The 27296-nt window shown below is 45.3% G+C and overlaps 1 protein-coding gene across 1 annotated transcript in view; it reads left to right on the top strand.

Annotated features, from left to right (window-relative positions):
- The first annotated feature begins 7771 nt into the window (after positions 1-7771).
- Positions 7772-27296, top strand: part of MYO7B (myosin VIIB) — a 105867-nt gene continuing 86342 nt past the window's right edge. Inside the window, exons 1-7 of the mRNA XM_064287456.1 lie at positions 7772-8879; positions 10467-10651; positions 12521-12642; positions 13734-13876; positions 16628-16741; positions 18277-18430; positions 26760-26836. Coding sequence (XP_064143526.1) covers positions 8769-8879; positions 10467-10651; positions 12521-12642; positions 13734-13876; positions 16628-16741; positions 18277-18430; positions 26760-26836 — 906 coding nt within the window. The 5' untranslated portion in view covers positions 7772-8768. The remainder of the gene's footprint in view (positions 8880-10466; positions 10652-12520; positions 12643-13733; positions 13877-16627; positions 16742-18276; positions 18431-26759; positions 26837-27296) is intronic.

Raw genomic sequence — 27296 nt, 5'->3', positions numbered from 1 at the left:
TGTCTACCACATCTTGGAGCCGGACTCACCTGGGTTCAAACACCAACACTACCACTTACATCTTTGTAGTAAAAAAGGAATAAAAATACTATTGTTGTGAGCATCACATGGGGTCATTGGAAGCCACACTTGATCCCAACTGTTTTTTAATTTTAATTGTTTTATTGTGGTAACAATATATATAACAAAACATTTGCCAATTCAACATTTTTTTTACTTGTGCAAGTCAGTGACATTGGTTACATTCATCATATATTACAATTACCACTACTATCCATTTCCAAAATTTTCCATTAACCTTAACAGAAGCTCAATGCCCCTGAACAATGACATCTCCTTTCCCCCTCCCTCCCAACTGTGGTAAATACTAACAAACTTTGATCTCTATACATTTGCCTGTTTCATAGAAGTGAGATCATACAGTATTTGTCCTTTTGTGACTGACTTATTTCATTCAGTACAGTTTTTTCAAGATTCATTTCTCTTTATGGCAGAGTTAATATGCCATTATATGCACGGCCACAATTTGTTTATCCGTTCATCTGTTGATGGACATTTAGGCTGTTTCCATCTTTTGGCTGTTGTGAATAGTGCTTCAATGAACGTTTGTGTACAAATACCTGTTTGCGTCCTGCTTTCAGTTCTTTCAGGTACATACCTAGGAGTGGAATTGCTGGGTCATATGTTAATTCTGTGTTTAACTTTTTGAGGAACTGCCAAACTTTTCCACAGCGACTGTGCCATTTTACAGTTCCACCAGCAATGGACGAGGGTTCCAATTGCCCCACATCCTTGCCAGCATGTTATCTCCCTTTTTTTCCTATCATAGCCATTCTAGTGGGGGGTGAAGTGGTATCTCCTTGTGGTTTTGACTTGCATCTCCCTAATACTAATGAGGAAACTTTGGTGGCATAGTGGTTAAGTGCTATGGCTGCTAACTAAAAGGTCGGCAGTTCGAATCCACCAGGTGCTCTTTGGGAACCCTGTGAGGCAGTTGTACTGTGTCCTATAGGGTTGCTATGAGTAGGAATTGGCTCGAAGGCAACATGTTTTTGGGATGACTAATGATGTTGAGCATCTTTTCATGTGCTTGTTGGACATTTGCAATTCCTCTTTGGTGAAATGTCTATTCATGATCCCAAGTTTTGATAATAGCTCTAGGATTGCTACATGTTCTGAGTATGTATAAGGTGGTAAGGGTGGTCCAGGCGAAGGAAACAGCAACATGCAAAGACCCATAGCTGAGCCAGATTGTAGACCTTTGGGGCAATGGATTTGGTTTTTTTTTTAGTTTCCATGTACCCTAAACTTCTCATTTTTGCTTTAGAGTAATTGTTGACCTTTTGGTCTCATAGAGAGATTTTTTTTAATGGAGCATCATACTCATGGGTAATATCCTTTATTTTGTGTGCCAATCTCTTATTTTGCTAAAAGGTGTTCTCAGGGAATAGTTTTGGTTCAAAGTTTAAAAAGTATTTCAGGGTAATAGTCTCAGGGAGTTCTCTAGTCTCCACTGGTCCAGTAAGTCTGAACTTTTCATGAATTTGAGTTCTGCTCTGCATTTTCCTTCAGCTCTGTCAGGATCCCTCTGTTGTGGCCCTGATCAGAACGGTCAGTAGTGGTAGCCAATCACCATCTGGTTCTTCTGGTCTAAAGGTTCCTTTACTTTTTTTCTTAATTTCATTTTTTGTTGTTGAGAATGCACACAGCAAAACACACACCAATTCAACCATTTCTACACGTACAATTCAGTGACCTTGGTTACATTCCTAGAGTTGTGCAACCATTCTCATCCTGCCTTTTCTAAGTTATTCCTTCCCTGTTAACATAAACTCACTGTTCCCTAAGGTTCCTATTTAATCTTTTTAGTTGCTGTTGTCACTTTGATCCCATATAAATAGTCCTTAAAAGAGCATAATTCTCAAGGCAGACAATTTTACTAGTTGAGCTAAACTATGGTTTGGTCTTAAGAAGACTTCAGGTGATATTTTTGGTTTACGTTTTAAAAAGATTATCTCAGGGCAATAGTTTCAGGGGTTTATCCAGCCCCCTTGGCTCCAAAAAGTCTGGAGCCCATGAGAATTTGAAATTCAGTTCTGCTTTTTTCCCCTTTTTGATCAGGATTCTTATACAGAATCTTTAATCCAAATGTTCAGTAATGGAAACTGGGTACCACCCAGTTCTTCTGGTTTCATGCAAATGAGGCAGTTGTTCATGAAGGCAATTAGCCACACATTCCATATCCTCCTCCCATTCCTCACTCTCCTTCTTCCTCTGTTGCTCCAGGCAAATAGAGACCAGTCGTTGTAACTTGAACATAGGCTTCCAAGCTTTTATGACCCTAGGCACTACGAAACAAACTAGGAGGTAGAACAGGTACCCAGTTTCCATCGCTGAACATTTTGATTAAAGATTCTATATAAGAATCCTGATCAAAAGGGGGGAAAAAGCAGAACTGAAGCACATTATTAGGCCAATTAACTGGATGTTCCACGAACCCATGACCTTAAACCTCCAAACCAAGGAACTAAATCCCATGAGGTGTTTGGTTGTATGTAAGCAACCTCAGCAGCTACCTTTTTTTTTTGGTCATTGTTGTGAATGTATCTATCACACAACTTTTGACAGTTCAACTTTTTACAGGTGTACAACTTATTGACAGCAATTACAGTAATTAACTGTGCATCCCTCACCCTAAAAATGCCATTTCCTGTCACTATTAACCCTCCGTTTTCCGCTTCCTCCTCCTGCTCCTAGTAACCACTAATAAACTTTGGTCTCTGTACATTTGCCTTTTCTTCTCTTTTTACATAAGTGAGTCATATGATATTTGTCCTTTCGTGATTGATTTATTTCACTCAGCATAATGTCTTCATGCTTCATCCATATTGTAGCATGTATTGTTATAGATTGAATTGTGTCCCCTCAAAATATGTGTTGTAAATCCTAACCTCTATGCCTGTGGTTATAATCCCATTTGGGAATGGGTTGTCTTTGCTATGTTAATGAGGCAGGATTAGGGTAGGGTGTATCTTGGGTCAATTTCTTTTGAGATATAATGGAGATTAAATGCAAGCTAGAAGCAGAGGTGGGGTAAGATAGATACCAAGACACATGGAGATCTGCAAGTAACCAGGAAGCAGAAGCTGAAGAGACAAGGACCTTCCTACATAGCTGACAGAGAGTGAAAGCCTTCCCCTAGCGCTAGCTTGCTGTATTTGAATGCCTTGCCTCCTAAACTATGAGAAAGTAAATTTGTGTTTGGTAAAGCCACCCACTTGTGATATTTCTGTTATAGCAGCAGTAAATAACTAAGACATGTATCAAGACTTCGTTTCTTCTACAAGCTGAGCAGTATTCCTTTGGATGTATGGTGTACAAGCATCTGTTTGAGTCTCTGCTTTCAAGTCTTTTGCATTTATACCTAGGAGTGGAATTTCTGGGTCATATGGTAGTTCGGTTTTTAGTGTTCTGAGGAACCGCCACACTGTTTTCCATGACTCCTGTACCATTTTGCAGTAATGGATAAGGATTCCGATTTCCTCACATCCTTGCCCAAATTTGTTCTTCTGTCTTTTTGTTTGTTTGTTTGTTTGATTTAGCCATCCTAGTGGTAGTGAAATGGTATCTCATTGTGGTTTGATTTGTATCTCTTTGAAGGCTAATGATGCTGCACATCTTTTCATGTGACAGGTGGCCATTTGAATGTCCTCTTTGTTGAAGTGTCTATTCAAGTCTTTTGTCAATTTTATGCTTTGGTTGTCTTTTTTTTGTGAAGTTGCTCCAGTGTTACATGTATTTTGGTTATTTGATTCTTATCAAATAAATGGATTCTGAAGATATTCTCTCAGCTGATAGCTTGTCTTTCTACTTTTTTGGTGAACTCTTTTGATGTACAAAAGTTTTTAGCCTCTACTTTGCAGTTTGTGCTTTTGTTATTATATTAGATAATCCATCGTTAAAAGCTAGGCATGACAGTGTTACCTCTGCATTTTCTTCTAAGGATTTTATAGTTTTAGTTTGCACATTTAGGTCTTTAATCCATTTTGAATTTGTTTTTGTGTATGGTGTGAGGCATGGATCTGGTTTCATTTTTCTGCACATGGAAATCCAATTTTCCCAACACCATGTACTGAGAAGACTCTTCTTTCCCTTTTATACTTGAATGACAATTTGACTAAATGAAAAATTACTGAGCTGCTCTTTCCTTGAGATCTTTGTAGGAGTTGCTCAGCTCTCATATAGCTTTGAACTTGTTCTGGGAAAGTCTTGGGCCAGCCTGAATTTTCTCTTTATTAATGAACTGATCTTTTTGTCTACATATTCCCCCCAAAATAATTTCTTTCATTTTGAAGTCCAGTAAACTTTATTGGTGTATGTCCTGGAGTCGATTTTTCTTTGTCACTATTTATTGGTCTTGGTGTTTACAATCTAAAGGCTCCTTTAATTTCTGGAAAATTGCCTTCAATTATATCTTTAAATAATTGCTCCTTTCCTTTTTTTCTGATTTTCTTCTTTGGGTACTCCAATTATTTGTATTTTGTAAGTCTTCCATATCTTTCATTTTCTCCCTAATCCTTTCAACTTTTTAATTTCCATGTCATTTTGCTCACGTTTCTCCTTCCTATTTTCCATGATCCTTACTGTGTTTTCAGCAGTGCTTATTCTCCCGGTAGTGTTTCCAGTTTTGCTTTCATTTCCAGACCGTGTTTGTTTCTTTTCCTCCTCATCCTTATTGGGCGCTGCCAACTCGTGTTTCCCCATCCAGTACTTGAACTCTTTGCCCCTGAGCTGCACTTCACTAAGTGTTTGTGAACCATGGCGAGGCATTTGGACAGCTTTCCATGGCCCCGTGGCAGTTTTTCTCTGGTGTCACTCACCTTTTCATTTCCCTCTTTTGGATTTTAGTATCTCTGTATGTAGACCTATAGGGTCACTGTGAGTCGGAATCAACTCCACCACAGTGGGTTTGGTTTTTCGGTTTTGGTATGGAGACCTGTGCTGGTTTCTTTTGAATTACTCCTCTTTGAGGATGGTGAGCTTTCTTGGAGCAGCAGGAGGTTCAGGTGGGGTCAGCGCCACATTGTAGTCTAGTATAAACCTAATGTGTGAGCTGTTAGTTTTTCTTCTTCCCGACCAACTGGCTAGTATGAGGCTATTCCAGGGCAAAGCCACTCTTTTTCCATGTCACAGAGACTGTTGCCTACAAATGTGGCTTTGCTGTTTCTTAGGCCCGACCTATGCCAGGCAAGTGCACGCTACCACCTGGCACCCCCTCTCCTGCCTTGGCAGCAAGAGAGGCTGCTTTTGCACCAGAGCGGGCTCCTCCGGGAGGAGTGAACGTTGCCCGACCTTTCTGAAATCTGCAGCGGGCCATCTATTCAGCTTCCTGCTGACTCATCGGGCACCCTCCTGCCTGCTTCCTGGTTCAGGGGCTCAGCCGCCTCCCGCCTCCCGGGTTCACTGGAGGTGCTGTTTCTGTTTTGGTTTCTGTGTTTTCTTCTCCTGCTTCCTTATAAGTGGTTACTAAGGATGCTGGAGAAAAGCTAACCTCCTGCTGCCACCCTCAGGCTGGAGATCTTCAGTGTACTTTACGGAAAAAAAAAAAAAATTTTTTTTTTGGAAGGCAACTTTAAATCATTAGTGACATTATGTGGGTTGTGAGGAGAATGACTAAAAAATGAAGAACACTTAACTACAGTGGACCCTTGAAAGAAAGTACAGTATTTTGATTAGGAGAACATGTTTTACAGTAGGACAGACCTGGGTTTATCTCCTGGTTCTTACTAGCTGGGTGACCCTGGGCAAGTTACACAACTTCTCTGAAGAATTCCACCATCTGCAAATGAAGATTATATTAAGGCCTACCTCTCACGGTTGTGGTATTAATTAACTTAATAATAAACAATTACTATGTAGCAGACCCTCTGCTAAAAATTTCTTGGATCATTTCCTTTAACCTTTATGTGGTATATGCTGATAATAAACCCATGTGACAGTTGAGTTAACTGACCCTTAGAGAGGTTAAGCAGCCTGCCAGGGTCTCGGAGCAATAAGGGAAAAAGGTAGGATTTGAGCCCAGGCTGTCTAAGTGTCTATAAAGTTTGGAACATAGGTGAATTCACATCACATCGTCAAAGTCAACTTCAGTCTGTGACACATAAAATAATACCATCTGTGTTCCAGGCTTTACGGGCACCCTGTATCATTTGTGTTCTGAACCTCCCAAATCACAGTGTAATTCTCAAACCAGCGACAACAGCATCGCCTGGGAGCTTGTTGGAAATGCGGCATCTCAGGCCCCACCCCAGACCTGCTGAATAAGAACTGCATTTTTTAAAATCATGGTAAAATACACGTAACATAAAATCCACCATTTTGAAGTGTACAATTCAACAACGTTTAGCACTTCCATAAAGTTGTGCTGCTATGACTATGTAGTGGTAATGCATTTTTGTCACCCCAAAAGGAAACCCCTCATCTGTGAAGCAGCAATTATGGTGGTGCAGATGGTTCGTGCTTGACTACCAGCCTGAATGTTGGCAGTTTGAACCCTGCCAGTGGTGCTGTGGAAGAAAGGCCTGGTGATCTTTTTCCATTAAGATGACAGCCAAGAAAACCCTCTGGGGAAGTTCCACTCTGTAACACGGGGGCCTGCATGAGCTGGAATCAGTCACCCCCCATTTCCCCCTCTCCCAAGCCCCTGGCAACCACCAGTCTGCTCTCCATGTCCATGGATTGGCCTACTCTGGACATTTCATGGGAATGGAATCACAAGACATGTGCTCTTCTATGACTGGCTTCTTTCACTTAGCATAACGTCTTCAAGGTTCCTCCAGGTTGCAGCATGTATCAGCATTTCATTTCTCTTTATGGCTGAATAATTGTGTGGATATGTCACATTTTGTTCACCCATTTATCCTTTGATGGTCATGTGTGCTGTTTCCACATTTTGGCTGTGGTGAATAGTGCTGCTTTGAACAGTCATATACAATTTTTTATTTGAACTCTTGTTTCCAATTTTGGGGGTACATACCTAGGAGTGGAATTGCAGACCCTGCTTTTTAACAAGGTCCCCAGGTGATTCACGTACACATTAAACCTGAGAAGCACTCTGCTCTCTAGTCCTCTCCATTGTGCCTTAACAAACACGAGCCGAGGTTTTTCTTTGTGAGCGATGCTATAGGAAGTCCTAGGAGGTGTAAGGCAGAGCCCCTGGGTCAGCTTAGTCCCTGAGATGAGGTAAAGACATGAAGACAGAACTGTACAGGGTGGCATCTGCTACCTGCCTGGGGAGCAGTGGGGGTGACTCATGCTCACGGAGCACCAGGATTGGGAGAGCTTAGACTGAGCACCAGCCACCCTGGGAGCTCTCAGTTGGGGATGGGGGGGAGCCCCCAGGAGGAGGGAAGTTTGGGGCAGGAAGGGAAAGCTGGACCAGGCATCGGACCACTCTCTTCTCTCTGTTCTCCAGGGGGACCATGTGTGGCTGGACCCTCCATCTGCCAACAAGACCACGGTGGCCATCGGGGGCATCATCAAAAAAACAGAGCCAGGCAAAGTCTTGGTGGAGGATGATGAGGGGAAGGTCAGTGACACTGGGCTCTCCCACAAGGCTCTGCCTTCTCAGTCCCCCGCCTACCCCCCTCCACCCAACGCCATGCCCCCTTTCCTACACTGCTCCGAATGCCAGGGGTTCCAAAACGTTATGGGGACCCTTGCAGCAGGACAGACCCACCCCAGGGGATTCCTGCCATGGTGAACGCTTTGTGTCTGCCCGGTGACTTGTTTCTACATGAAGAGGCACGGGGCAAGTTGGCAGTCATGGAAATGAGGGGACACGGAGAACAGAAGCAGAAAAGGGGCCATGGTAGAGAAAAGTGACGGCAGAGGCTGGTTTGTAAAGTAAAGAGGGCGGAGCTGGAGGACTAAAAAGGCAGGAGGGGAGGGGCTGCCCGGAGTGAGCAGAGGAAGGGACCTGAGCCTTCTCCTGCCAAGCAAAGCCGCACAGGTGAGAGTTGGGAACCTGGGGGGCTGGGAGAGGTGCCAGGCATCTGGCTCATCCTTGAATGCTCTTGTACCTGAGATTCGGTCAGGGCCAGCAGGTGCGGTGGAGAAGGCAGGGAGGTGAGGACAGGCATGCAGGGTGGGGGGGTCTTGCAGTCAGCCCTGACTGGTGGCTTGACTCCTCCTCAGCAGTCCCTTTACCAAGCTGGGTACTGCAGAGTGGGGCACATGGACACTTGATCTCCAAAGAGAAGATTCTGGACTATGGCCTGTGCATGTATGGAAAAATATGTTTGAAAAATTAATAATACTATCCCTGTGTGATGCTGTCCAGTCTTACAATGTCTTTTACTTGCATGCTCTGGTTCTGACAGCCTGTGAGGCTCCAGCTTCAAACCAGCCTCTGATCCCATCATGACCTAATCTAAGTCATAAGGTCCTCTGACCTTGGCCTGAAGTTCGTTCACCCCAAACCCCAGCCGCCCACTGGCCCCTGGTCCTAGACACACACTGACCCCAGCCACAGACTGGCCTGATCCAGCCACAGATTTCCCTCGACTTTAACTACAGACTGACTGGTCAGAGGCTGGTCACCGGCCCCAACTGACCTGTGACCCCGAGGGTCCTCTTGCTATTGAGAACTTAGATAAGAGGGTGTGGCAGTTTGGCCCAGAGGAGGCCACCCTTCTGAGTCTGTGCTCTGGCACCCTTTGTTCCAGGAACACTGGATCTGTGCAAAGGACCTCGGCAGTCTCAGCCTCATGCACCCCAACTCTGTCCAAGGTGTGGACGACATGATCCGCCTGGGGGACCTGAACGAGGCGGGCATGGTGCACAACCTACTCATCCGCTACCAGCAGAACAAGATCTATGTGAGTCCAGAGTGCTGCTTCATACTCCTCCCTGCTACCGCTGGAGGCACCAGGCCTCCGGCCACCACCAGGGAAGCAGCCACCAGAGGCTCAACTTCTGCCCTCCACCTCCCCACGTCCATGGGACCCCCCATGGGACCTGAAGGGCACTGGGTCCACACATGTGACATCCTGGCTAGAGAAGAGTGTACTGCAGCAGGGCTTGGAGCTTGGTTCAGCCCTGCTCTCTGACTCTGTCTCCATCTCTGCCCCAGCCAAGTAGAGCAGGGGTGATGCTGCCTTCCTTGGAAGACAGAGGAAGCTGCTGTGCAGGGGACAGCACAGTGCCTGCATGCAGCAGGTGCTCAGTGGTGGCCCCTTCCCTTCCACTGAGTGGGAAGGTCTGAGCAGACCCCAGAGGTCAGTGGGGTGGGCACAGCCTTCCACCTGCCCCCTTCCTAGGCATGTTGCAAAGACAGGGTCACCAGATAGGAGACCCCTGCCCTCCTGTGAAATGAGTCCTGTGAGGATCAGAGCCTTACAGCCAGCATGATCACCCAGGGTCACCCAGGGATGAGGAGGGCATGTGGGGACACTGGGGTCTTTCTCCCAAAGCCCAGCAGTGGATGGGCGGCCTCCCCAGCCTGAGGTTCTCAGCCCTGCTTCAATGCGGGTTTCCCCAGAAGCAGTGATGTCTCACAGCTGACCCCAGCGGGCCCCAGTGTGCTCAGGCAGCGGGAGCAGCACAGCGCCAGTAGTCCCCAGACTGTGGCTCAGGCAGCTTTGCAGCAAAGCGCCAAGTGTGTGCTGTGGGCCTTGTGTAGAAGGAGAGGTAGACTAGCAAATCCCTAGGGCTCCTTGGGCTCTGCCTGGCTCTCCTGGGCTGCTCAGAGATTCGGGGAGTGAGTTGCCCCCCCAACCCCGACAGAGGAGAGGGTGGCTGGGGAGAAAGGGACAGCCCGCAGGGGCCCAGAACGGCGAGTCTGTTCTGGCTGAATGTGGGCCAGAGCTCCTGAGACTGATGAATGGATTGTACCTTATACTCTGCAGAGTACATGCGATGCATTCTTTCATCTGGTCCTTTTGAAACCAGAGGGATTGTCCTCTCCATTCTTAAAATGAAAAAACCAAAACATGGGTAATCACATGACTTTCTGAGGTGGCTGTCCCTGCCCCACCCCTGGAAGGGCAGCTGGGCCCAAGGGAGCTCCAAAGCAGCAGGCTAAGATGGCTCCAGGCCCCAAGAACGGCTTGTTCCAGCAAGTGCAACCACCAATAACTAGCCTTCATGGAGCCAAGCAGGCAGCAGCCAGGACTGATCATTTTGGTTATCTAAATTCTAGGCACGGTGTTAAACTTTTGATTGGGTGGTCTCAGTCAGCCCTCCTGTAATGTGCCTGCTGGGCGCTCCCCTTCCAGGAGACACCCCAGCCTTCTGAGGAAGAGTCTGAGCAGCTGAGTGACTTGCCCAAGGTCCCAGCGTACACAGAAGTGGTGCCCTACCCAGAATCAGACCTCACCTCCCCATCAGTCCGTGGCCCTAGTGGCTAAAGGATGTTGTCCGAAGGCATGCCCAGGGCAGGGCACTGACACCTGCTTCCTCTGCAGACGTACACGGGCTCCATCCTGGTGGCTGTAAACCCCTTCCAGGCACTGCCGCTCTACACCCTGGAGCAGGTACAGCTGTATTACAGACACCATGTGGGTGAGCTGCCGCCCCACGTCTTCGCCATCGCCAACAGCTGCTACTTCAACATGAAGAGGAACAAGAGGGACCAATGCTGCATTATCAGGTGGTGAGGGGTGGGGGGGTGGGCCAGATGTGTGCAGACACCGCCTCCAGGCATCTCCTAAACGCTCACAAGACACCCCCTTTCCCTAAGCCTCTCACTACCAGCACGCCTGCAATGCTGGTGTGATTTAGGGCTCAGAGCCCCTAGGTGGTGCGGTTAATGCACTCAGCTGCTAACTAAAAGTTTGGAGGTTCGAATTCACCCAGAAGCATGTCAGAAGAAAGTCCTGGAGATTTGCTTCTGAAAATTCAGCCACTGAAAACCCCACGGAGCACAGTTCTATTCTGTCACACACAGGGTCATCCTGACTTGGAGCTGACCAGACAGCATCTGGTTTTATTCAACGCAGACAACCTGGGGAGAGGCACACACGCCTGCCTGGACTTGGCTCTGGGTCCTGCTGCCCTTCCCCCTAAGAAATCCCCACTACCTAGGGTTCCTTCTTTCCGTACCTGGTGTTTTACTGGACCACCAGGTCCTGGGCCTCTCATGTCTTCAGTAAGCATTCCCTGAGACAAGGAAGGAAGGATGCAGGGTGGTGGGGTGAGGGAGCACCTTTAGAAATGGGGCCCAGGATAGGCACTTGGGGATGCAAGGGTCAAACAGGTGAGGTCTCAGCCCCCAGAAGTCCTGGGGCAGGCCTCAGGTGAGGAAGGGGCAACGTGGCTCTAGGTCCTGACTCTCCCTACAGGCTGCCGTGAGGTACTGCCTCTGTCTGCTTCCTAACCTGGCCAGGAGTGAAACTGGGCAACTGGCACGTGGGCATTCCTGACGTAGATGTTGAAGTGTACAGGAATCACCTGGGACCTTGCCAAAGTGCAGATTCTGAGGCAGCAGACCTGGGTGGGGTCTGACACACCTTTCTAACCAGGCGGTGCTGCTGGTCTGTAGGCCACGTTTCTGGGCCTACACTGTAACGATTGAAATTTTCCATAATAAGAAAGAATCTATGAAAAACTCATGTTTTAAGCCTTAACGACAATAGTCACATTAATAACTGTCAACCTAAGGGCATGCTGTGTGCCAGACACAGCATATTTTTTAATTTAGACTTCCTAAGTCATTAAAAAACAACTAGCTTTCATGTCTCACCGTTATGGAATTAATACATATTTATTACGAACACTTTAGAGGTTTTCAGAAAGAAATTGCTGGATATTTTTCTAAGAAAAGGCTCCTCTACCTCACCCCCCTCCCCCACTTGGTTGAAATGATACTGAATTCTACCAACTTTTTCACTTCACAGTAACTAGTCTCTGTGTACACTTGGCTTTAATGGCCATGTGAAGTTCTCTGACACAAAATTTTCTCTGTCACACGTACTATAATTTATTTCCCCCACTGATGTTACCTGCAGCTTTCCGTAGTTATAATGATAAATAATGCTTTAAGGAACAGAAAGCTTTGTAAGAGAGCTTTTCCTGACTTCGGGATGATTTCTTAGGCTAAAAGGCAGGAATAATTCTTAAGGTGTCACACCTGTGCCAAACTGGTTCCTAAAGGGACTGTCGCAGCTTCCCTAGGCCTGCGTGGATACAGCTGCTTGTGGAGACAGTCACAGTTGTTGTGTGGCCCTGTCTATTCAGTCTGTACTTACTGAGCACTGTGTTGGTCCTCTGCTGGCAGCCGTGACATGACCCAGCTGTGCCTTCAAGGAGCTGCAGCCTGGCACGCAGAAAAGGCGGCACACCAATAATGAACTGAGTAGACCGTGGGAACCCCCAGGGACCTGCAGGGAACATGCAGTAGATTTCCACACAGGGAGAGGGCTTCCCGGCTCAGACTGGCCATAGTGGTCCTGTGCTGTGTTTGCGGGGTGCTGAGTGGTGCTGGAGAAAATCTTTCTGTTGACTCATGTCCATCTTGCAGCGGTGAGTCTGGGGCTGGGAAGACGGAGACCACCAAGCTCATCCTGCAGTTCCTGGCCACTGTCAGCGGCCAGCATTCCTGGATTGAGCAGCAGGTCCTGGAGGCCAACCCCATCCTGGAAGGTAGGGGCACCCTCCCAAGTGCCACGCTGGGACCTTCCCTGCAGTAGGTGCCCATGGAGACGGCAGATGAGGTGTGACATAGAGTAGAACAGAGACCTTCAGCAATTCCTCGGGACTCCCCAGGGCCCCAAAGAGGAGGGGTGGCTGGGTGCTCTAATTTTACTAATTTCTGCTCTGATCTTTTCTATGTCCTTTTCCTTGCTTTAAGTTTAGAGTGCTGTTATTTTTCCAGTTTCTTAAGGCTGAAAGTTAGGTTACCGTATTTTTTACACAAATAATGCGTACCTTCTATGTTTGTTTGCCAGATGTGCCCTTCCCCCTACAGGGTATTTTTGTAGGTGCTGCTATGCCAATTTTTTTTTTACAGATTGCTGTAAAACAATTAGCATAGTGCACTTACAAAGGTACCCGGGGTGGGGGGGAAGGGTGCAGCTGGCAAACAAACGTGGAAGATGCATGTTATTTGGGTAAAGATACGGTGTGATTTTAGATCTTTCTTTTTTCCCAATATAGGTATTTATAGCTATAAAATTTCCCTCTAAGCACTAAAACTGCTTTAGCTAAATCCCATAAAGTTTTGGTATGTTGTGCCTTCATTTTCATTCATCTCAAAACAGTTTCTGATTTTCCTTTTGATTTCTTCTTTGTCTCAAAGAAGGTTACCTAGGAGTATGTTGTTTAATTTCTATGTATTTGTGAGTTTCCCGATTTTTTTTCTCTTATTGATTTTTAATTTTATTCAATTGTGGTCAGAGAACATATTTTGTTTTACTTCTATTCTTTCAAATTAAAAAATGGCCTAGCCTATGGCCTAATTATTTCTATCTCCTGCTGCTTTCCTCCTGTATCCTATGCTTCAGCTATATTTCTACATCTGCAAGCATATCCCACACTTCCTGGCCTCCAATCATTTACCTACACTTTGCCTGCCTCATAACACGCCCTTAGCTGCCACAGTTGTCTGCTTAAACCCTACCTGTCCTTAAATTCTGAGCTCAGCTGCCACCTCCTTTGAGAAGTCTTTCCAGATGACCCCACCAAAAGTAATTTTCTCCTTCCTGTTCATCATGGGCACCACCCACCCCCATCAGCCTTTGGAAATGCCAAGACAGTCCACAATGACAACTCGAGTCGCTTTGGGAAGTACATCGATATCTACTTCAACCACAGTGGGGTGATCGAGGGTGCTCGGATTGAGCAATTTCTCCTGGAGAAGTCTCGGGTCTGCCGGCAGGTGAGGTCCCCGCCTGTGGGAAGGGGCTCCACCTGGGGCCAGACCACTGCTCCCGCTCTGAAGCTACACTGTCCAGGGAAGCGCTGAATGGGAAGCACAATCGTGGGAGGATTGGAGGGCACCTACTATCCCCCTCTGCTTCCATATCTTCTCCCTAGGGGCCTCACCAAACTCCCACAGGCCTCAGCATGCTCCCACAGAAATCCAGCATTACCCTGATGTGAGCCAACCAAACCAAAACAAAACCCGTTTCCATTGAGTTGATTCCAATTCATAGCGAACCTATAGGACAGCATAGAACTGCCCCATAGGGTTTCCAAGGAGCAGGTGGTGGATTCAAACTGCTGACCTTTTGGTTAGCAGCTGAGCTTTTCACCACTGCGCCACCAGGGCTCCGTTACGGGCCAATGACCCCCAGAATTGGACAATGATAATCTTTCCTCAGTATTCCAGGAAAACTTCCATTTTGAAGTTTTTATTCATATAATTTCTTGTTTGTTTATTCTTTGATGCCTCCTATTTCTCACCTCTACTAAAGTTGCATCTAAGGCTGGGCCAGTCTCCAGCTGAGGGAGGGGTATGTCCTGGGGTGTGTTTGGGCCATGGCAGGGAGAACTTTTATTCTATTAATATGATCTATTACATTAATTGATTTTTGGATGTCAAATCAACCTTGCGTTCCTGGTATAAATCCCATTTAGTCATTCAGTGGAATGGGAACTGAGTAACAATATCCAGACAACCATGCGGCCAGGAATAAGGTGCAGGGGAGTGGGGCCAGCTTCATGGGTGTGCAACCTGTGCTGTCACAGAGGGCCCTGCACTGACTTGGTTTAATGCTCTTCTGTTGCAGTCTTGAAATTCTTAATAATTTTGAAAAAGGGACATGCATTTTCATTTTGCACTGGCCCCCCAAATCATGTAGGTCCCAAATGTCAGGGATCCCAAGGTGTGGCACCCACAACATCAAGGTGAACACAGGTGCTCTTGTATGGTAGCATAACCTCTAACACACATGTACATACACCCATGTACGCACACACCACACGGGAAGGTCCAGAATGGGAAAAAGCCACCAACAGAGGGGTTGGGGCTATGTATGAGGATGGACAGACACCTAGGCACTATGGGAACCTGGAGAAGCAAGCTCACGTTTGCCGGCCTCTACCTGGTGCCAGGCATTTTCTCTGTATTATCTCATTTGAGAAGTAAATATTATTACCCCTCATTTTATAGATGAAGAAACTGTGTCCAGATATATTAAGTAGCTTGTTCAGGGTCACAGAGATAGTAAGTGGTGGAGTCTCTCTGACTCTGAAGTCTGCCCTTTCCAGAAGCTTGCACTTCTTCACATGGTAGTTGGTGAATTCAGAGGACTGGTTACTCAAAGGAAAAAAACCCAAATCCACTGCCATTGAGTCAAATGTGACTCATGGTGACCGCATGTGTTAGAGCAGAACTGAGTTCAATAGGATTTTCTTGACTGTGATCTTTATGGAAGCAGATCACCAGGCCTTCCTTCTACAGTGCTGCTTGGTGGGCTTGAACCACCAACCTTTAGGTCAGCAGTGATTGCGAACCACTTACACCACCCAAGTGTACAGGAAATTTATAAACAGGTTGGAAACAAGCCTTGTCCATGATAAGTGAGAGGCTAAAAAATGGTGGCACTTCTATACTATGGAATATGGGGGACATTTGTGTTCAGAGTGGTGGTAGAATTCTCGCCTTCCATGTGAGAGACCTGAGTTCGATTCCCAGCCAATGCGTCTCATGTGCAGGCACCACCCACCTGTCAGTGAAGATTTGTGTGTTGCTATGAAGCTGAACAGACTGCAGTGGAACTTCCAGACTAAGACAGACTAGGAAGAAAGGCCTGGTGATCTACTTCCAAAAATCAGCTAGTAAAAGCCCCATGGCTCACAACAATCTGACCCCGTGTGCATGGGGTCACCATGTGTCAGGGGCCGACTCAATGGCAGCTAACAGCAACAACAGCATACTATGGAATGCTGGGCAAAGTTAAAATGAATGAGGAGGTGTGTGCTGATGTAGGAAGATCGCCAAGACATGTATGTAGATGGAAAAAAAGGAAGCTGTAGGACTATATGTTCAGGATGATTCCTTTTACACAAAAAAGGAGAAAACCGTTTATAGATACATTTTAAGTAAATGCATTAAAGTGTCTGGAAAGTGGTTCCAGGGAAGGGAAGGACAGGAATTTGAGGAAGGGAAAGGCAGGGTGAAGAGAAACCATCGCCTTTTAATACTACATACTTTAGGAATGTTTGAATTTTTGCGATGGGAATGAATGATAAGTGGTGTGTTAAAAAATGTAGGCAACCTAGGTAACTCTATGGGGGCTACTAAAGAAAATAGGAAAGCTCCATGACCAACTGTGAAGAGCATGGGATTCTGAATCAGAGAACCTTGTATGAATCCCACCATCACTCACTCATGGGTGACCTGGGTGCAGGGCCATCCAGGCTGTGAGGAGCAGATGAAACACAAGTGACCACTTGGGATGGGATGAGGGCGAAGGGGAAGGTGGCCTTTGGCTCTGAGCTGTCAGGAAGAATCAGCCTTTGAAGCCCAGGATGAGGAGACCAGCCAGGCCCTCCGTGGGTCAATGCCAGAGACAGGCACAACTGGGGAGACCTTGTCCTGAGGCCAGGGGTCTGGGAGACAGTGCCAAGCTCCACGGCCTTGGGGAATTGCTTATGCCCATCTGTCTGGAATGCCTCCCACCAGGCCCCGGATGAGCGAAACTACCACATCTTCTACTGCATGCTCATGGGGATGAGTGCTGAGGAGAAGAGGCTGCTGTGCCTGGGGATGCCCTCTGAGTACCACTACCTGACCATGGTGAGGCCTGCCCTGCCTGCTTCCCTCCCTCCTGTCCTCTCAGTGGACAATGGTGAAAGTGGGCCCGGCTTAGGGAGAAAGGCTGTGTCTGTTCAAACCCTGGGCTTACTGCTGCAGAAGAACCCAAACTCTGGCCAGGCCCCTAAGGTCCCCCTCTGCCCCTCTGTCTTTGGTATCAACTTACAGAAATTTATACTCAGCAGTGTGCTCCTCATTTCCTGCAACCAAATTTTACCTCCATGCCCTAAACTGAACCTACTGTCCTTCTCTACAAATCTAATCTTCTCTTGGTCCTCCCAGGCCAAAGACTCTGTGTCACCCCAGTGGGTCATCGGGGAGCCATCTGCACCTCTCACCTCTCCTCCATTTCACATCCGATCTCCCGTCACTGCAGGTGCCCCTGAAAGCAGGGGCATTGCTCTTGTTCCTGACTGCTCCCCATTGCCTAGGCCAATGCAACACAAATAACTACCCCGTTCAGGCTTGTTGACCAGTGAATGGATGAGTTGCCTCTGAAGTATCTCTCCTATACAGTCCCTGGCCTCTGTGTTCACTGCCTCAAAGGCCCTCATCATGTCTTGCCTGGACCATTGCAGTAGTTCTCCAACCCTCTAATCTATCTTCCACTCTGCAGCCAAAGTCATCTTCCTGAAATGCCAATCTGATTTGTTATGTCTCTGGTTAAAATTCTTCAGTGACCCCCATTTCTTGGAGGGTACAAGTCCAAGCTCCTTGGCATGGTTTCCAGGCCCCCCCATGATCTAACCTGCCAAGCCCTCCTGCCCCAACTCTGACCAGAGCCTCCTTACAGCCTGCCCCTGTCAGCCCAGGCACTTCCTCTTCGGGGCCTCCTCGGTGGCCTTGCTCACACTGGCCTCAGCCAGACTGCCTTGTCCCCCACGTCAGTTCCCCCCTCCAGGAGGCCATCCCCACTTCTGGGTGGGCTGGACCCCTCCTGTGGTGGGTCTGACCAGATGTCTGTGACTTGAATAAATCAGGAGTGAGTATATGTACCTGCTTTGTGCCACGCTCGGGGCTCTTTACCGAGGCTGTCTCTAATCCTCATAGCCTCTGTGCATGGCAGCAATGCTGCTTTCTGGTTTTTATATGGAGAAACTGCAGCTCAGAAAAGCAAAATGTCTTGACCAAGTTTATGCCATTACCAGGGTTACAGCACTGGTGGCAGAGCCCAGGAGGCTGGTCTGAGGCTTCATGACCCCACCTCTAGAAGTACTTTTATAGATTTTCTAAGCTTGAGCTTCGACGTGGCCCCCTCAGAGTCACGCAGAGTCTATGAAGGGTAACTTATCGGGGTCTTTGGCTGAGTCCCTGAGGCAGCTCTGTCTCACTGACCCTGGATGGAAGAGGGGCGTGTGGGTGGGAATGTCTGCGGTGGCACCCTCTTAGCTCTTGGCACTAGAACTAAGATGAGACAGTTAAGTGAAAGCAGTTGCTGGCCTTGGGAAGGACATTGGCATCAGCTCAATAAGGCCGTGTGGAGGCCCCCTAGTAAGCTACTGTGCCCCATCCTGCAGGGGAACTCCAGCTCATGTGAGGGTCTCGATGATGCCAAGGACTACGCCCACATCCGCTCAGCCATGAAGATCCTCATGTTCTCCGACTCTGAGAACTGGGACATCAGCAAGCTGCTGGCAGCCATTCTCCATCTGGGGAATGTGGAGTTTATGGGTAATGCTGCTTCCACCCAGACCGAACCCCTGGGGAGGGAAAGCGGGGGCCCGGGGCAGGAGGAAAAGGAAGTCTCTGGGGGTTCACACTGGAATCGCCCACACAGGTTGTGTAATCCAATCTGCCCTTGTACAGATGAGGAGTCTGAGGCCCGGGGGAGAGGGTGGGGCCTACCAAGGTCTTACCAGGAAGAGAAAGAACCAATGCTTTAGAGCTTGTGCCCCAGCCTAAGGAGACCCTGGCTGGTGCAGTTAATGCACTCAGCTGCTAACTCAAAGGTTGGAGGTTTGAGTCTACCCAGAGGAGCCTCAGAAGAAAGACCTGGTGATCTGCTTCCAAAAAAGCAGCCACTGAAACGCCTGTGGAGCACGGTTCTGCTCTGACGCACATGGGCTTGCCATGCGCAGGAATTGACTTGATGGCAGCTGGTTTTAGTCCCCAGCCTGAGTGCCCAGGTGCAGGGCCTTTCGGTAGGTTTGGCTTTGCCTGTACCTCTCCATCTCTGTCATCTGCCTACACCTAGAGGGAGGGGAGTACTGCAGGAAGGGGAGACTCGGGAGGGGAAGGAGGTAGGGTGCTCCCACAGCAATATAGGCATGGTGAAAACCATAAAAGAAGGATGAGAAGTGCTCGCAGGTGGGTTGGCAGGGAGCACCAGGCCATGGGAATGGTGAGGTCTGATGTTTCTGTAGAATCCGTACTTGGTTAAGGGATGTCAGATACATTGATGTGGCTGCATGAAAGATGAAGCTGATTCTGAGACAAACCCGACTCAGAGGAAAAAATTAGGTATGTCTGAGTGGGTGCAGAGGGAGGAGGACCACTCCTGTATCACATATTCATAATCCCTGAGGTCATTTCAGACCTCTGCTTTAACCTGATGCTCTCTTAGCAAAGATTCATTGACCTCCTACCACATGCCGAGCCCTGTGCTTGGTGCCAGGAATTTAGAGATGAGTGAGGCTCAGAGTCTATAGGAGGAGATATAAGTAAAAAGGTGGCTATATAAAGAGAGCTGAGTACAGTGAACAGGTAGAAGACTGGCAGGGGGGTCCACCTGGATTTGGGAGTGTATCGATGACATGAGAACTAAGATAAGTAGAAGATAGCAGGTGAAAGGGTTTGGGGGGTCTGGGAAAGGGCAGCATTCTCCAAGAGCAGGGAACTGCATGTACATAACCCCAGAGGCAAAAAGGGACAGCAGTTAGGGAAATCCCATAGGTTTCATATGGCTGGAGTATGTCAGGGGGACTGTCAAACAATGAGGCTTGAGAAGTAGACAGGGGCAAATCTGGAAGGTCTCGTATTCCATGCCAAGGAATCTGACCCGAGGACCAATAATTTCCAAATAGCAGATCATGGACCACTATGGGCAAGAAAAATTTTCATTGGATCACAAAGATTTGGGAAAAATCAGGGCAATGACATGGATTTTTCATAAAGCTTAACTGATTCAAGTTTTTGAAAAATGACCTTTCCATATTTAGTATTAGAAAGGTATTTATTTTATTAACTTTATTTAATAATTTATTAGATTAACTTATTTAATGATAATTAATGGTAGGGATTTTTTTTAATGATATTTCTTGACAAAATAAAAAGTTGATAACCTTACATTGATCCCCAGAATTTCTTTTGACATATTACTGGCTCATGAAACTCAAGTTTGGGAGCCCCTTGCATAGTGCAGGGCCAGTGAAGGGTCAAGCAAGACATGGCACAGTCAACCTCTTGATAAGATCACTCTCAGACTTGCACTTGTGGAAATAGCAGACCAGATAATTCAGGCCAGCCCTCCTCTAAACAAAGTATTAGAAAATCTTAAATACATAAAAAGGCTAATATGATAGTTTGAAATTACCTGGCCAAAATTTAAAGACAAGAATCTAGATATATAAGCTCAGCATGCAAAGCCACTCTTCCCTGAGGTCATTTCCTCATCTAGAAAAATATATTGGTAAAATTTAGTTATGATTTTGGAGGTATCATGGGATTAGGGGGGAATGTCAAAGCTTAGAGCCTCCCAAAGGTAGAGACCATGATCAGTCACCCCCTTACCCACTCACCACCACTCTTTAAGCTGAGACTTCAAAGGGCTACTCACTCAGGTAAGAGTGAACTAGAGTAAACAAACTCATGCATGAACTTGTAAACCAGTTTGTACCATCAGGATGGTCTAGGAATTAAGGTGTCCTGACCCTGGTAGCATAGTGGTTAAGAGCTACGGCTGCTAACCAAAAGCTCGGCAGTTCGAATATACCAGGCGCTCCTTGGAAACCGTATGGGGCAGTTCTACCCTGTCCTATAGGGTCGCTATGAGTCAGAATCGACTCAATGGCAACAGGTTTGGTTTTTGGTTTGAGACCTGTTAGTACCCCCAAGCATCTAACAGAAGTTACAGGCAATCTTCTCTGGAAGAAAATACCATCAACCTAGATTACAAATTATTCCTTCCAATATTTTTTGAAGTGCAATATCCAGCATGCAGCCAAAAGTAAATAGGAAAAAGGAAACAAAACACTGTGAGCAAGAATCAGCAGAAATAATAGACAGTAGAAATAGATTCATAAAGATTTTAGATATTGTAATTACTGGACACAGGCTATAAAAAAATCTATGCTTGCTATGTTCAAAATAAATCCAAGCTTGAAAATGTAGGCAGGAAACTGAAAGCTATAAAAAAGTGACATTACAGGTTTAGAAAGAAACCACATAGAAATTCTAAAATAAAATAAACAAATTAAGAACACAATGGATGGGTTTAACAGATGATTTTATACATTTGAAGAGAGAATGTGTGAGCTGAAGGAAAGTTAGAAGAAACTATGTGAATACAGCATGAGAAACAAAAAAAAAAAAAAAGGAAAGTATAAAGGAGAGGGTGGGAGACCCAGAAGATACAGCATACATTCCGTTGGAGTCCTAAAGGAAAGGAGAAAGGTATAGGCAATAATTTGAAGAAATAATGGCTGGTTCTACAGCTAATGAAAAACACCAATTCACAGAACAGTGGGAAAGGATAGACTTTTCAATAAACTTGGACAACTGTCTCACACCATATAAGAAAATCCATTCCAAACAACAGCCAACATTATACTCAATGGAGAAAGATCGAGAGCTTTCTCCCTTGGAATCAGGAACAAGACAAGAATGCTCACTCTCACCACACCTATTCAATATTGTATTGGAAGTCTTAGACAGAGCAATAATGCAAGAAAAAGAAACAAAAAGTATCCACATTGGAAAGGAAGAGGTAAAACAATCTCTATTCGCAAATGACATGATCCTTTTCTATATGAAAATCCCAAAGAATCCACAAGAAAGCTTCTAAAGCTAACAGAGGAATTTAGCAGAGTTGCAGGATACAAGGTCAACACACAAAAATCAGTTGGGTTTCAATAAGAAGGATCATAACAGAGCACTATAAAACGGTATACTCCAACAAATTTGAAAGTCTAGAGGAAATGGACAAATTTCTAGAAACACACTACCTACTCAAACTAACAAAAATTGATGCTGAAAATCTGAACAGACCATAACAAGAGAAGAGGTTGAAAAGGGAAAATAATAAAAACTTCCAGCAAAAAAAGTCCTGGCCTAGATGGCTTCCCTGATGAATTCTACCAAACATCCGGAGAAGAGCTTACACCAGTACTTCTCAAACTATTTCAGAACATAGAAAAGAAAGGGATACTTCTGAATTCATTCTATGAAGCCAGCATAATCCTGATACCCAAACCAGGCAGAGACACACACAAAAAGAAAATTACACACCAATATCTCTCATGAACATAGAAGCAAAAATTATCAACAAAATTCTAGTCAATAGAATTCAGCATCATATATTAAAAATATATATATACACCATGACCAAGTGGGATTCATACCAGGTATGATGGTTTAACATTAGATGCAAGGAGGGTTTAACATTAGAAAATCAATCAACGTAATCCACCACATAAATAAAATAAGAGTCACATGATCATCTCAATTGGCACAGAGAAGGCATTCAACAAAGTCCAACACCCATTCCTGCTAAAAACTCTCAATAAAATAGGTATAGAAGGGAAATTCCTCAACATAATAAAGAGCATCTATACAAAGCCAACAGCCAACATCATTCTTAATAAAGAGAGACTGAAAACATTCCCCTTGAGAAGAGGAACAAGACAAGGATGCCCTTTATCACGACTCCTATTTATCATTGTGCTGGAAGTCCTAGCTAGAGCAACAAGGCAAGAAAAAAGAAATAAAGGACATCCAAACTGGTAAGGAAGAAATAAAACTGCCCCTATTTGCAGATAATATGATACCATACATAGAAAACCCAAAGAGCTCTGTGAGATAACTACTGGAACTAATAGAAAGATTCAGCAGAGTAGCAGAATACAAGATAAACATACAAAAATCTGTTGGATTCCTATACACCAATAAAAAGAATGACAAAAAGGAAATCAGGAAAGCCATAACATTATAGCCCCTGAAAAAATAAAATACTTAGGAATAAATCTAACCAGGGATGTAAAAGACCTATACAAAGGAAACTACAGAACACTATTGCAAGAAACCAAAAGAGATCTACATAAATTGAAAAACATACCATGCTCATGGATAGGTAGACACAACATTGTGAAAATGACAGTTCTACCAAAAACAATTTACGAATACAATGCACTCCCAATCCAAATACCAATAACTTTCTTTAAAGAGAATGGAAGAACTAATTGTTAACTTTATATGGGAGGGAAAGAGGCCCTAGATAAGTAAAGCACTGGTGAAGAAGAAAAATAAAGAAGGAGGATTCGCACTGCCTGACCTCACAACCTATTATACAGCTATGGTAGTCAGAACAACCTGGTACTGGTACAATGACAGATACATTGACCAATGGAACAGAACTGAGAACCCACCTATGAGTCCATCCACCTACAGTTACCTGATCTTTGATAAGGCCCCAAAGTCCATCAAATGGGGAAAAGCCAGCCTTCCTAACAAATGATGCTGGCAAAACTGAATGTCCATTTGCAAAAAAATGAAAGAGGACCCATTCCTCAGACCATACAGAAAAGCTCATTCAAAATGGATCAAAGACCTACATATAAAACCAAAAACTATAAAGATCATAGAAGAAAAAATATAGAGTCAATGCTAGAGGCCCTAATACGTGGCATAAGCAGGATACAGACCATAACTAACAACTCACAAACTCCAGAAGATAAACTAGGTAACTGGGATCTTCTAAAAATTAAACACCCATGCTCATCAAAAAACTTCACCAAAAGAATAAAAAGACAACCTACAGACTGGGAAAAAAAATTTGGCTATGACAAATCTGACAAAGGTCTAATCTTTAAAATCTACAGGAAAATTCAACACCTCTACAACAAAAAGGCAATCCAATTACAAAATAGGCAAAGGAAATGAACAGACACTTCTCCTAAGAAGACATTCAAGCAGGTAACAGACACATAAGACAGTGCTCGAGATTACTAGCCATTAGAGAAATGCAAATCAAAACCACAATGAGATACCATCTTACCCTGCATTACTGGCATAAATTAAAAAAAAAAAACAGGAAATAACAAATGTTGGAGAGACTGCGGGGAGATTGGAACTCTTATGCAAGCTGCTGGTGGGAATGCAAAATGGTACAACCATTTTGGAAAATGACATGGCACTGCCTCAAACGGCTAGAAATAGAAGAAATACCATATGATCCAGCAATCCCACTCCTAGGAATATATACTAGAGAAGTAAGAGTCGTCACATGAATAGACGTATGCACACCCATGTTGACTGCAGCATTGTCCACAATAGCAAAAAGATGGAAACAACCCAGCTGCCCATCAACAGATGGATGGATAAACAAACTATGGTATGTACACACCATGAAGTACTATGCAACGACAAAGAACAACGATGATTCTGCAAACATTTCACAACGTGGATGAATCTGGAGGGCATTATGCTGAGTGAAATAAGTCAATTACAAAAGGACAAATCTTGTATGTGATCACCACTATAAAAACTCATGAAAAAGTTTATGCACAAAAGAAACCATCTTTGTTGGTTACAAGGGAGGGGGAGGGTGGGGACAAAAAAACACTAAAGAAACGATAGATAAGTGGTAACGTTGGTAAAGGGTAAGACAGTACACAATACTGGGGAAGCCAGCGCAACTTGTACAAGGCAAGGTCATGTGAGTTCCATAGGAAGAAAAAAAAAATCAGTTGAGTTTCTGTACACCAGCAGTGAGAAATCTGAAAAGGAAATTAAGAAAATAATTCCATTTCCAACAGCATCTATTTTTTTCCTAAGTGTATAAAATACATAGGAATAAATTTAACCATGAATGTGAGAGACTTACACAACCAATGTTATAAAACACTGCTAAAAGAGATCAAAGAAAACCTAAATAAATGGAAAGACGTCCTGTGTTCATATACTGGAAGACTTAATATTGTTAATATGTCAGTATTACCCAAGGAAATCTATAGATTCAACACAATCCTGATGAAAACTACAACAGCCTTCTTTACGGAAATGGAAAAAATCAATCCTCAACTTTACACAGAATGGTAAGAGGCCCTGAATAGCTAAAGCAATTCTGAAGAAAGAGAACAAAGTAGAAAGATTCACTCTTCCTGATTTCAAAACGTACTATATAGCTACAATAATCAAAACAGCCTGGTACTGGTATAATAATATACACGCAGACCAGTGGAATAGAATTGAGAACCCAGAAATAAACCCACATGGTCAACCGATTTTTGACAAGGATGCTAAGACCATTCAATGGGGAAGGGTCTCTTCACTAAATAGTACTGGGAAAATTGGATTTCCACATGCAAAAGCCAGTTCAAAATAGATTAAGAACCCAAATGTGAAAACTAAAACCATAAAATTCTTAGAAGAAAGTATATTGGCTGTCGGGCCCAGCTTTTAAGGATGGATTATTTGATATAATAACAAAAGCTTGAAAGACAAAGTAGATCAACAGGACCTTGTAAAAATTAAATACAGGTAGCTCCCGACTTACAGCCGGGTTCTATTCGAACGACTTTGTCATAAATCTGTTCTGATGTAAGTCCAATATCTCATTTCTTTTAGTTTTCATTATTATTGCCTTTTATTAGTAGTATTTTTATAAATCTTGTCTTTATTTGTCTTTGGGGGTTGGAAACATTTCATATAAACTTACAGATATGTTTTAATACATATATACATACAATTATAAAAAAGACACAAATCATAAACATTTACTCTGATGATGAACAGTTGGATGACGTTGGCATTCTGTCAGTTACGGTAATAACTCCACTTGTGGAATGTTCTGGATCATCTGGATTATCCCTGGGAGTGGGGATGGCATTTCCAGTCAGAAAATTAGTGAGACAGGGACAGGGGTCTCAGCCAGAAAGAGCACATGAAGGACTTCTGGAGTCGGTTCTATATTTTGCTTTAGTGGTGGTCACACAGATGCTGACTTTATCATTATTCATTATACCATACCTTTGTGTTTCATGCACTTTTCTATATTTATGCTTTATTTCATAATTTTTAAACGTTTTTTAAAAAATGAAGACAAAAACAAAACCTGCATACAATCTGGTTGTACTAAGGTGGAGTTGGATCAAAGGGGAGAAACTTGGCATAGAGAGACTAGGCAGGAAACTACTGCAAGAGTCCAGGTAAGAGACGAAGGCATCTAAAGTAAGGTGGTGTCAGTGATGGGATGGGGCAAAGGCGCTGACCTGAGGGGGAGCATGGACAGCGCTGAGGATGGATCACATGTGGAGGTTGAAGAAGAGGCAGAAATCAAAGGAGGCCTCTAGCCACCACTTCACTCCCAGTGCCTGGAGATGGGCCCAGCCTACAGCGGGTGCCCAATTAATGCTTGTTTCATTTGTTTGGATGAATGAATGTCCAGGTTTCTTGCATGAACAACTGAGTGGATTGAAGGGGCCAATGACTCATCTTCTCCCCTGATATATCCCCATTCCACCCCCAGCATCGATGTCTGACAGGAATCCCGGTTCAGATTCCTTCCCTCCAAAACAAGCTCCTGTTTCTTCATGCTTCCCCTTGACCTGGGCCCTGATCTTGTCCAGCAGAAAGGGAAGTGGTCTGTGGCATTAATTCATAGTGATGGGACTAATGATTGACAGCCACCAGGGGTATTTGCTCCGTAAAAGGGAGGAGACTGGGACAGGCAATGACTCACACCTAGGGACATTTGTGTCCAGTGCTGTGGATCTGGGTCACGATGGGCCCGTGTCCCATCACTGCAGGTGGCTTCGGCACTCAGGGTTACTGTTTCTCTCTGCAGCCGCAGTCTTTGAAAACCTGGACTCCTCAGACGTGATGGAGCCATCCACCCTTCCCATCGTGATGAAGCTGCTGGAGGTAGCTGAGGCTGTTGTGTCTGCCAGCTCCTGTCTCTGTGAGGGCCCTAGGGGCCGGGACCAGCAGACCCTCCCGTTTCTTTTCGAGCCCCGACTTCTGCCTTACTCCCTTCTCCCGTGTTATGAGCTCCGCCCTCACCGTCTGCACACTGCAGGTGCCTGGGATGGGGTGAAGGAGGGCGCAGTGTGGGCCAACTGTCCCTCCCTGTCATATGTCACTCTGCTTCTCCCCTACACTCTGCCTTCTGACTCTCCATTCAGCCAGCCCCTAAGGCTTCCGCACCCTGGCACCTAACCCAAGGCCCCGTGCTCTGGACCCTGCACCTCCCATCAAGGTGTCCCTGTCCTGTGTCCCCAACCCAGGGCTTCTCCCCTGGCTGTGCTCCTCTGGGAGAGTGGGGTATACCGATGAGCCTGTGGCCAGTGCTGCTGCCTCCGTGTTATGATAGAGGCCAGAGGGG

Source organism: Loxodonta africana, chromosome 6, assembly GCF_030014295.1.
Source record: "Loxodonta africana isolate mLoxAfr1 chromosome 6, mLoxAfr1.hap2, whole genome shotgun sequence".
In the NCBI taxonomy this organism is placed as follows: domain Eukaryota; kingdom Metazoa; phylum Chordata; class Mammalia; order Proboscidea; family Elephantidae; genus Loxodonta; species Loxodonta africana.
This window is presented reverse-complemented; position numbering and strand designations above follow the sequence as displayed.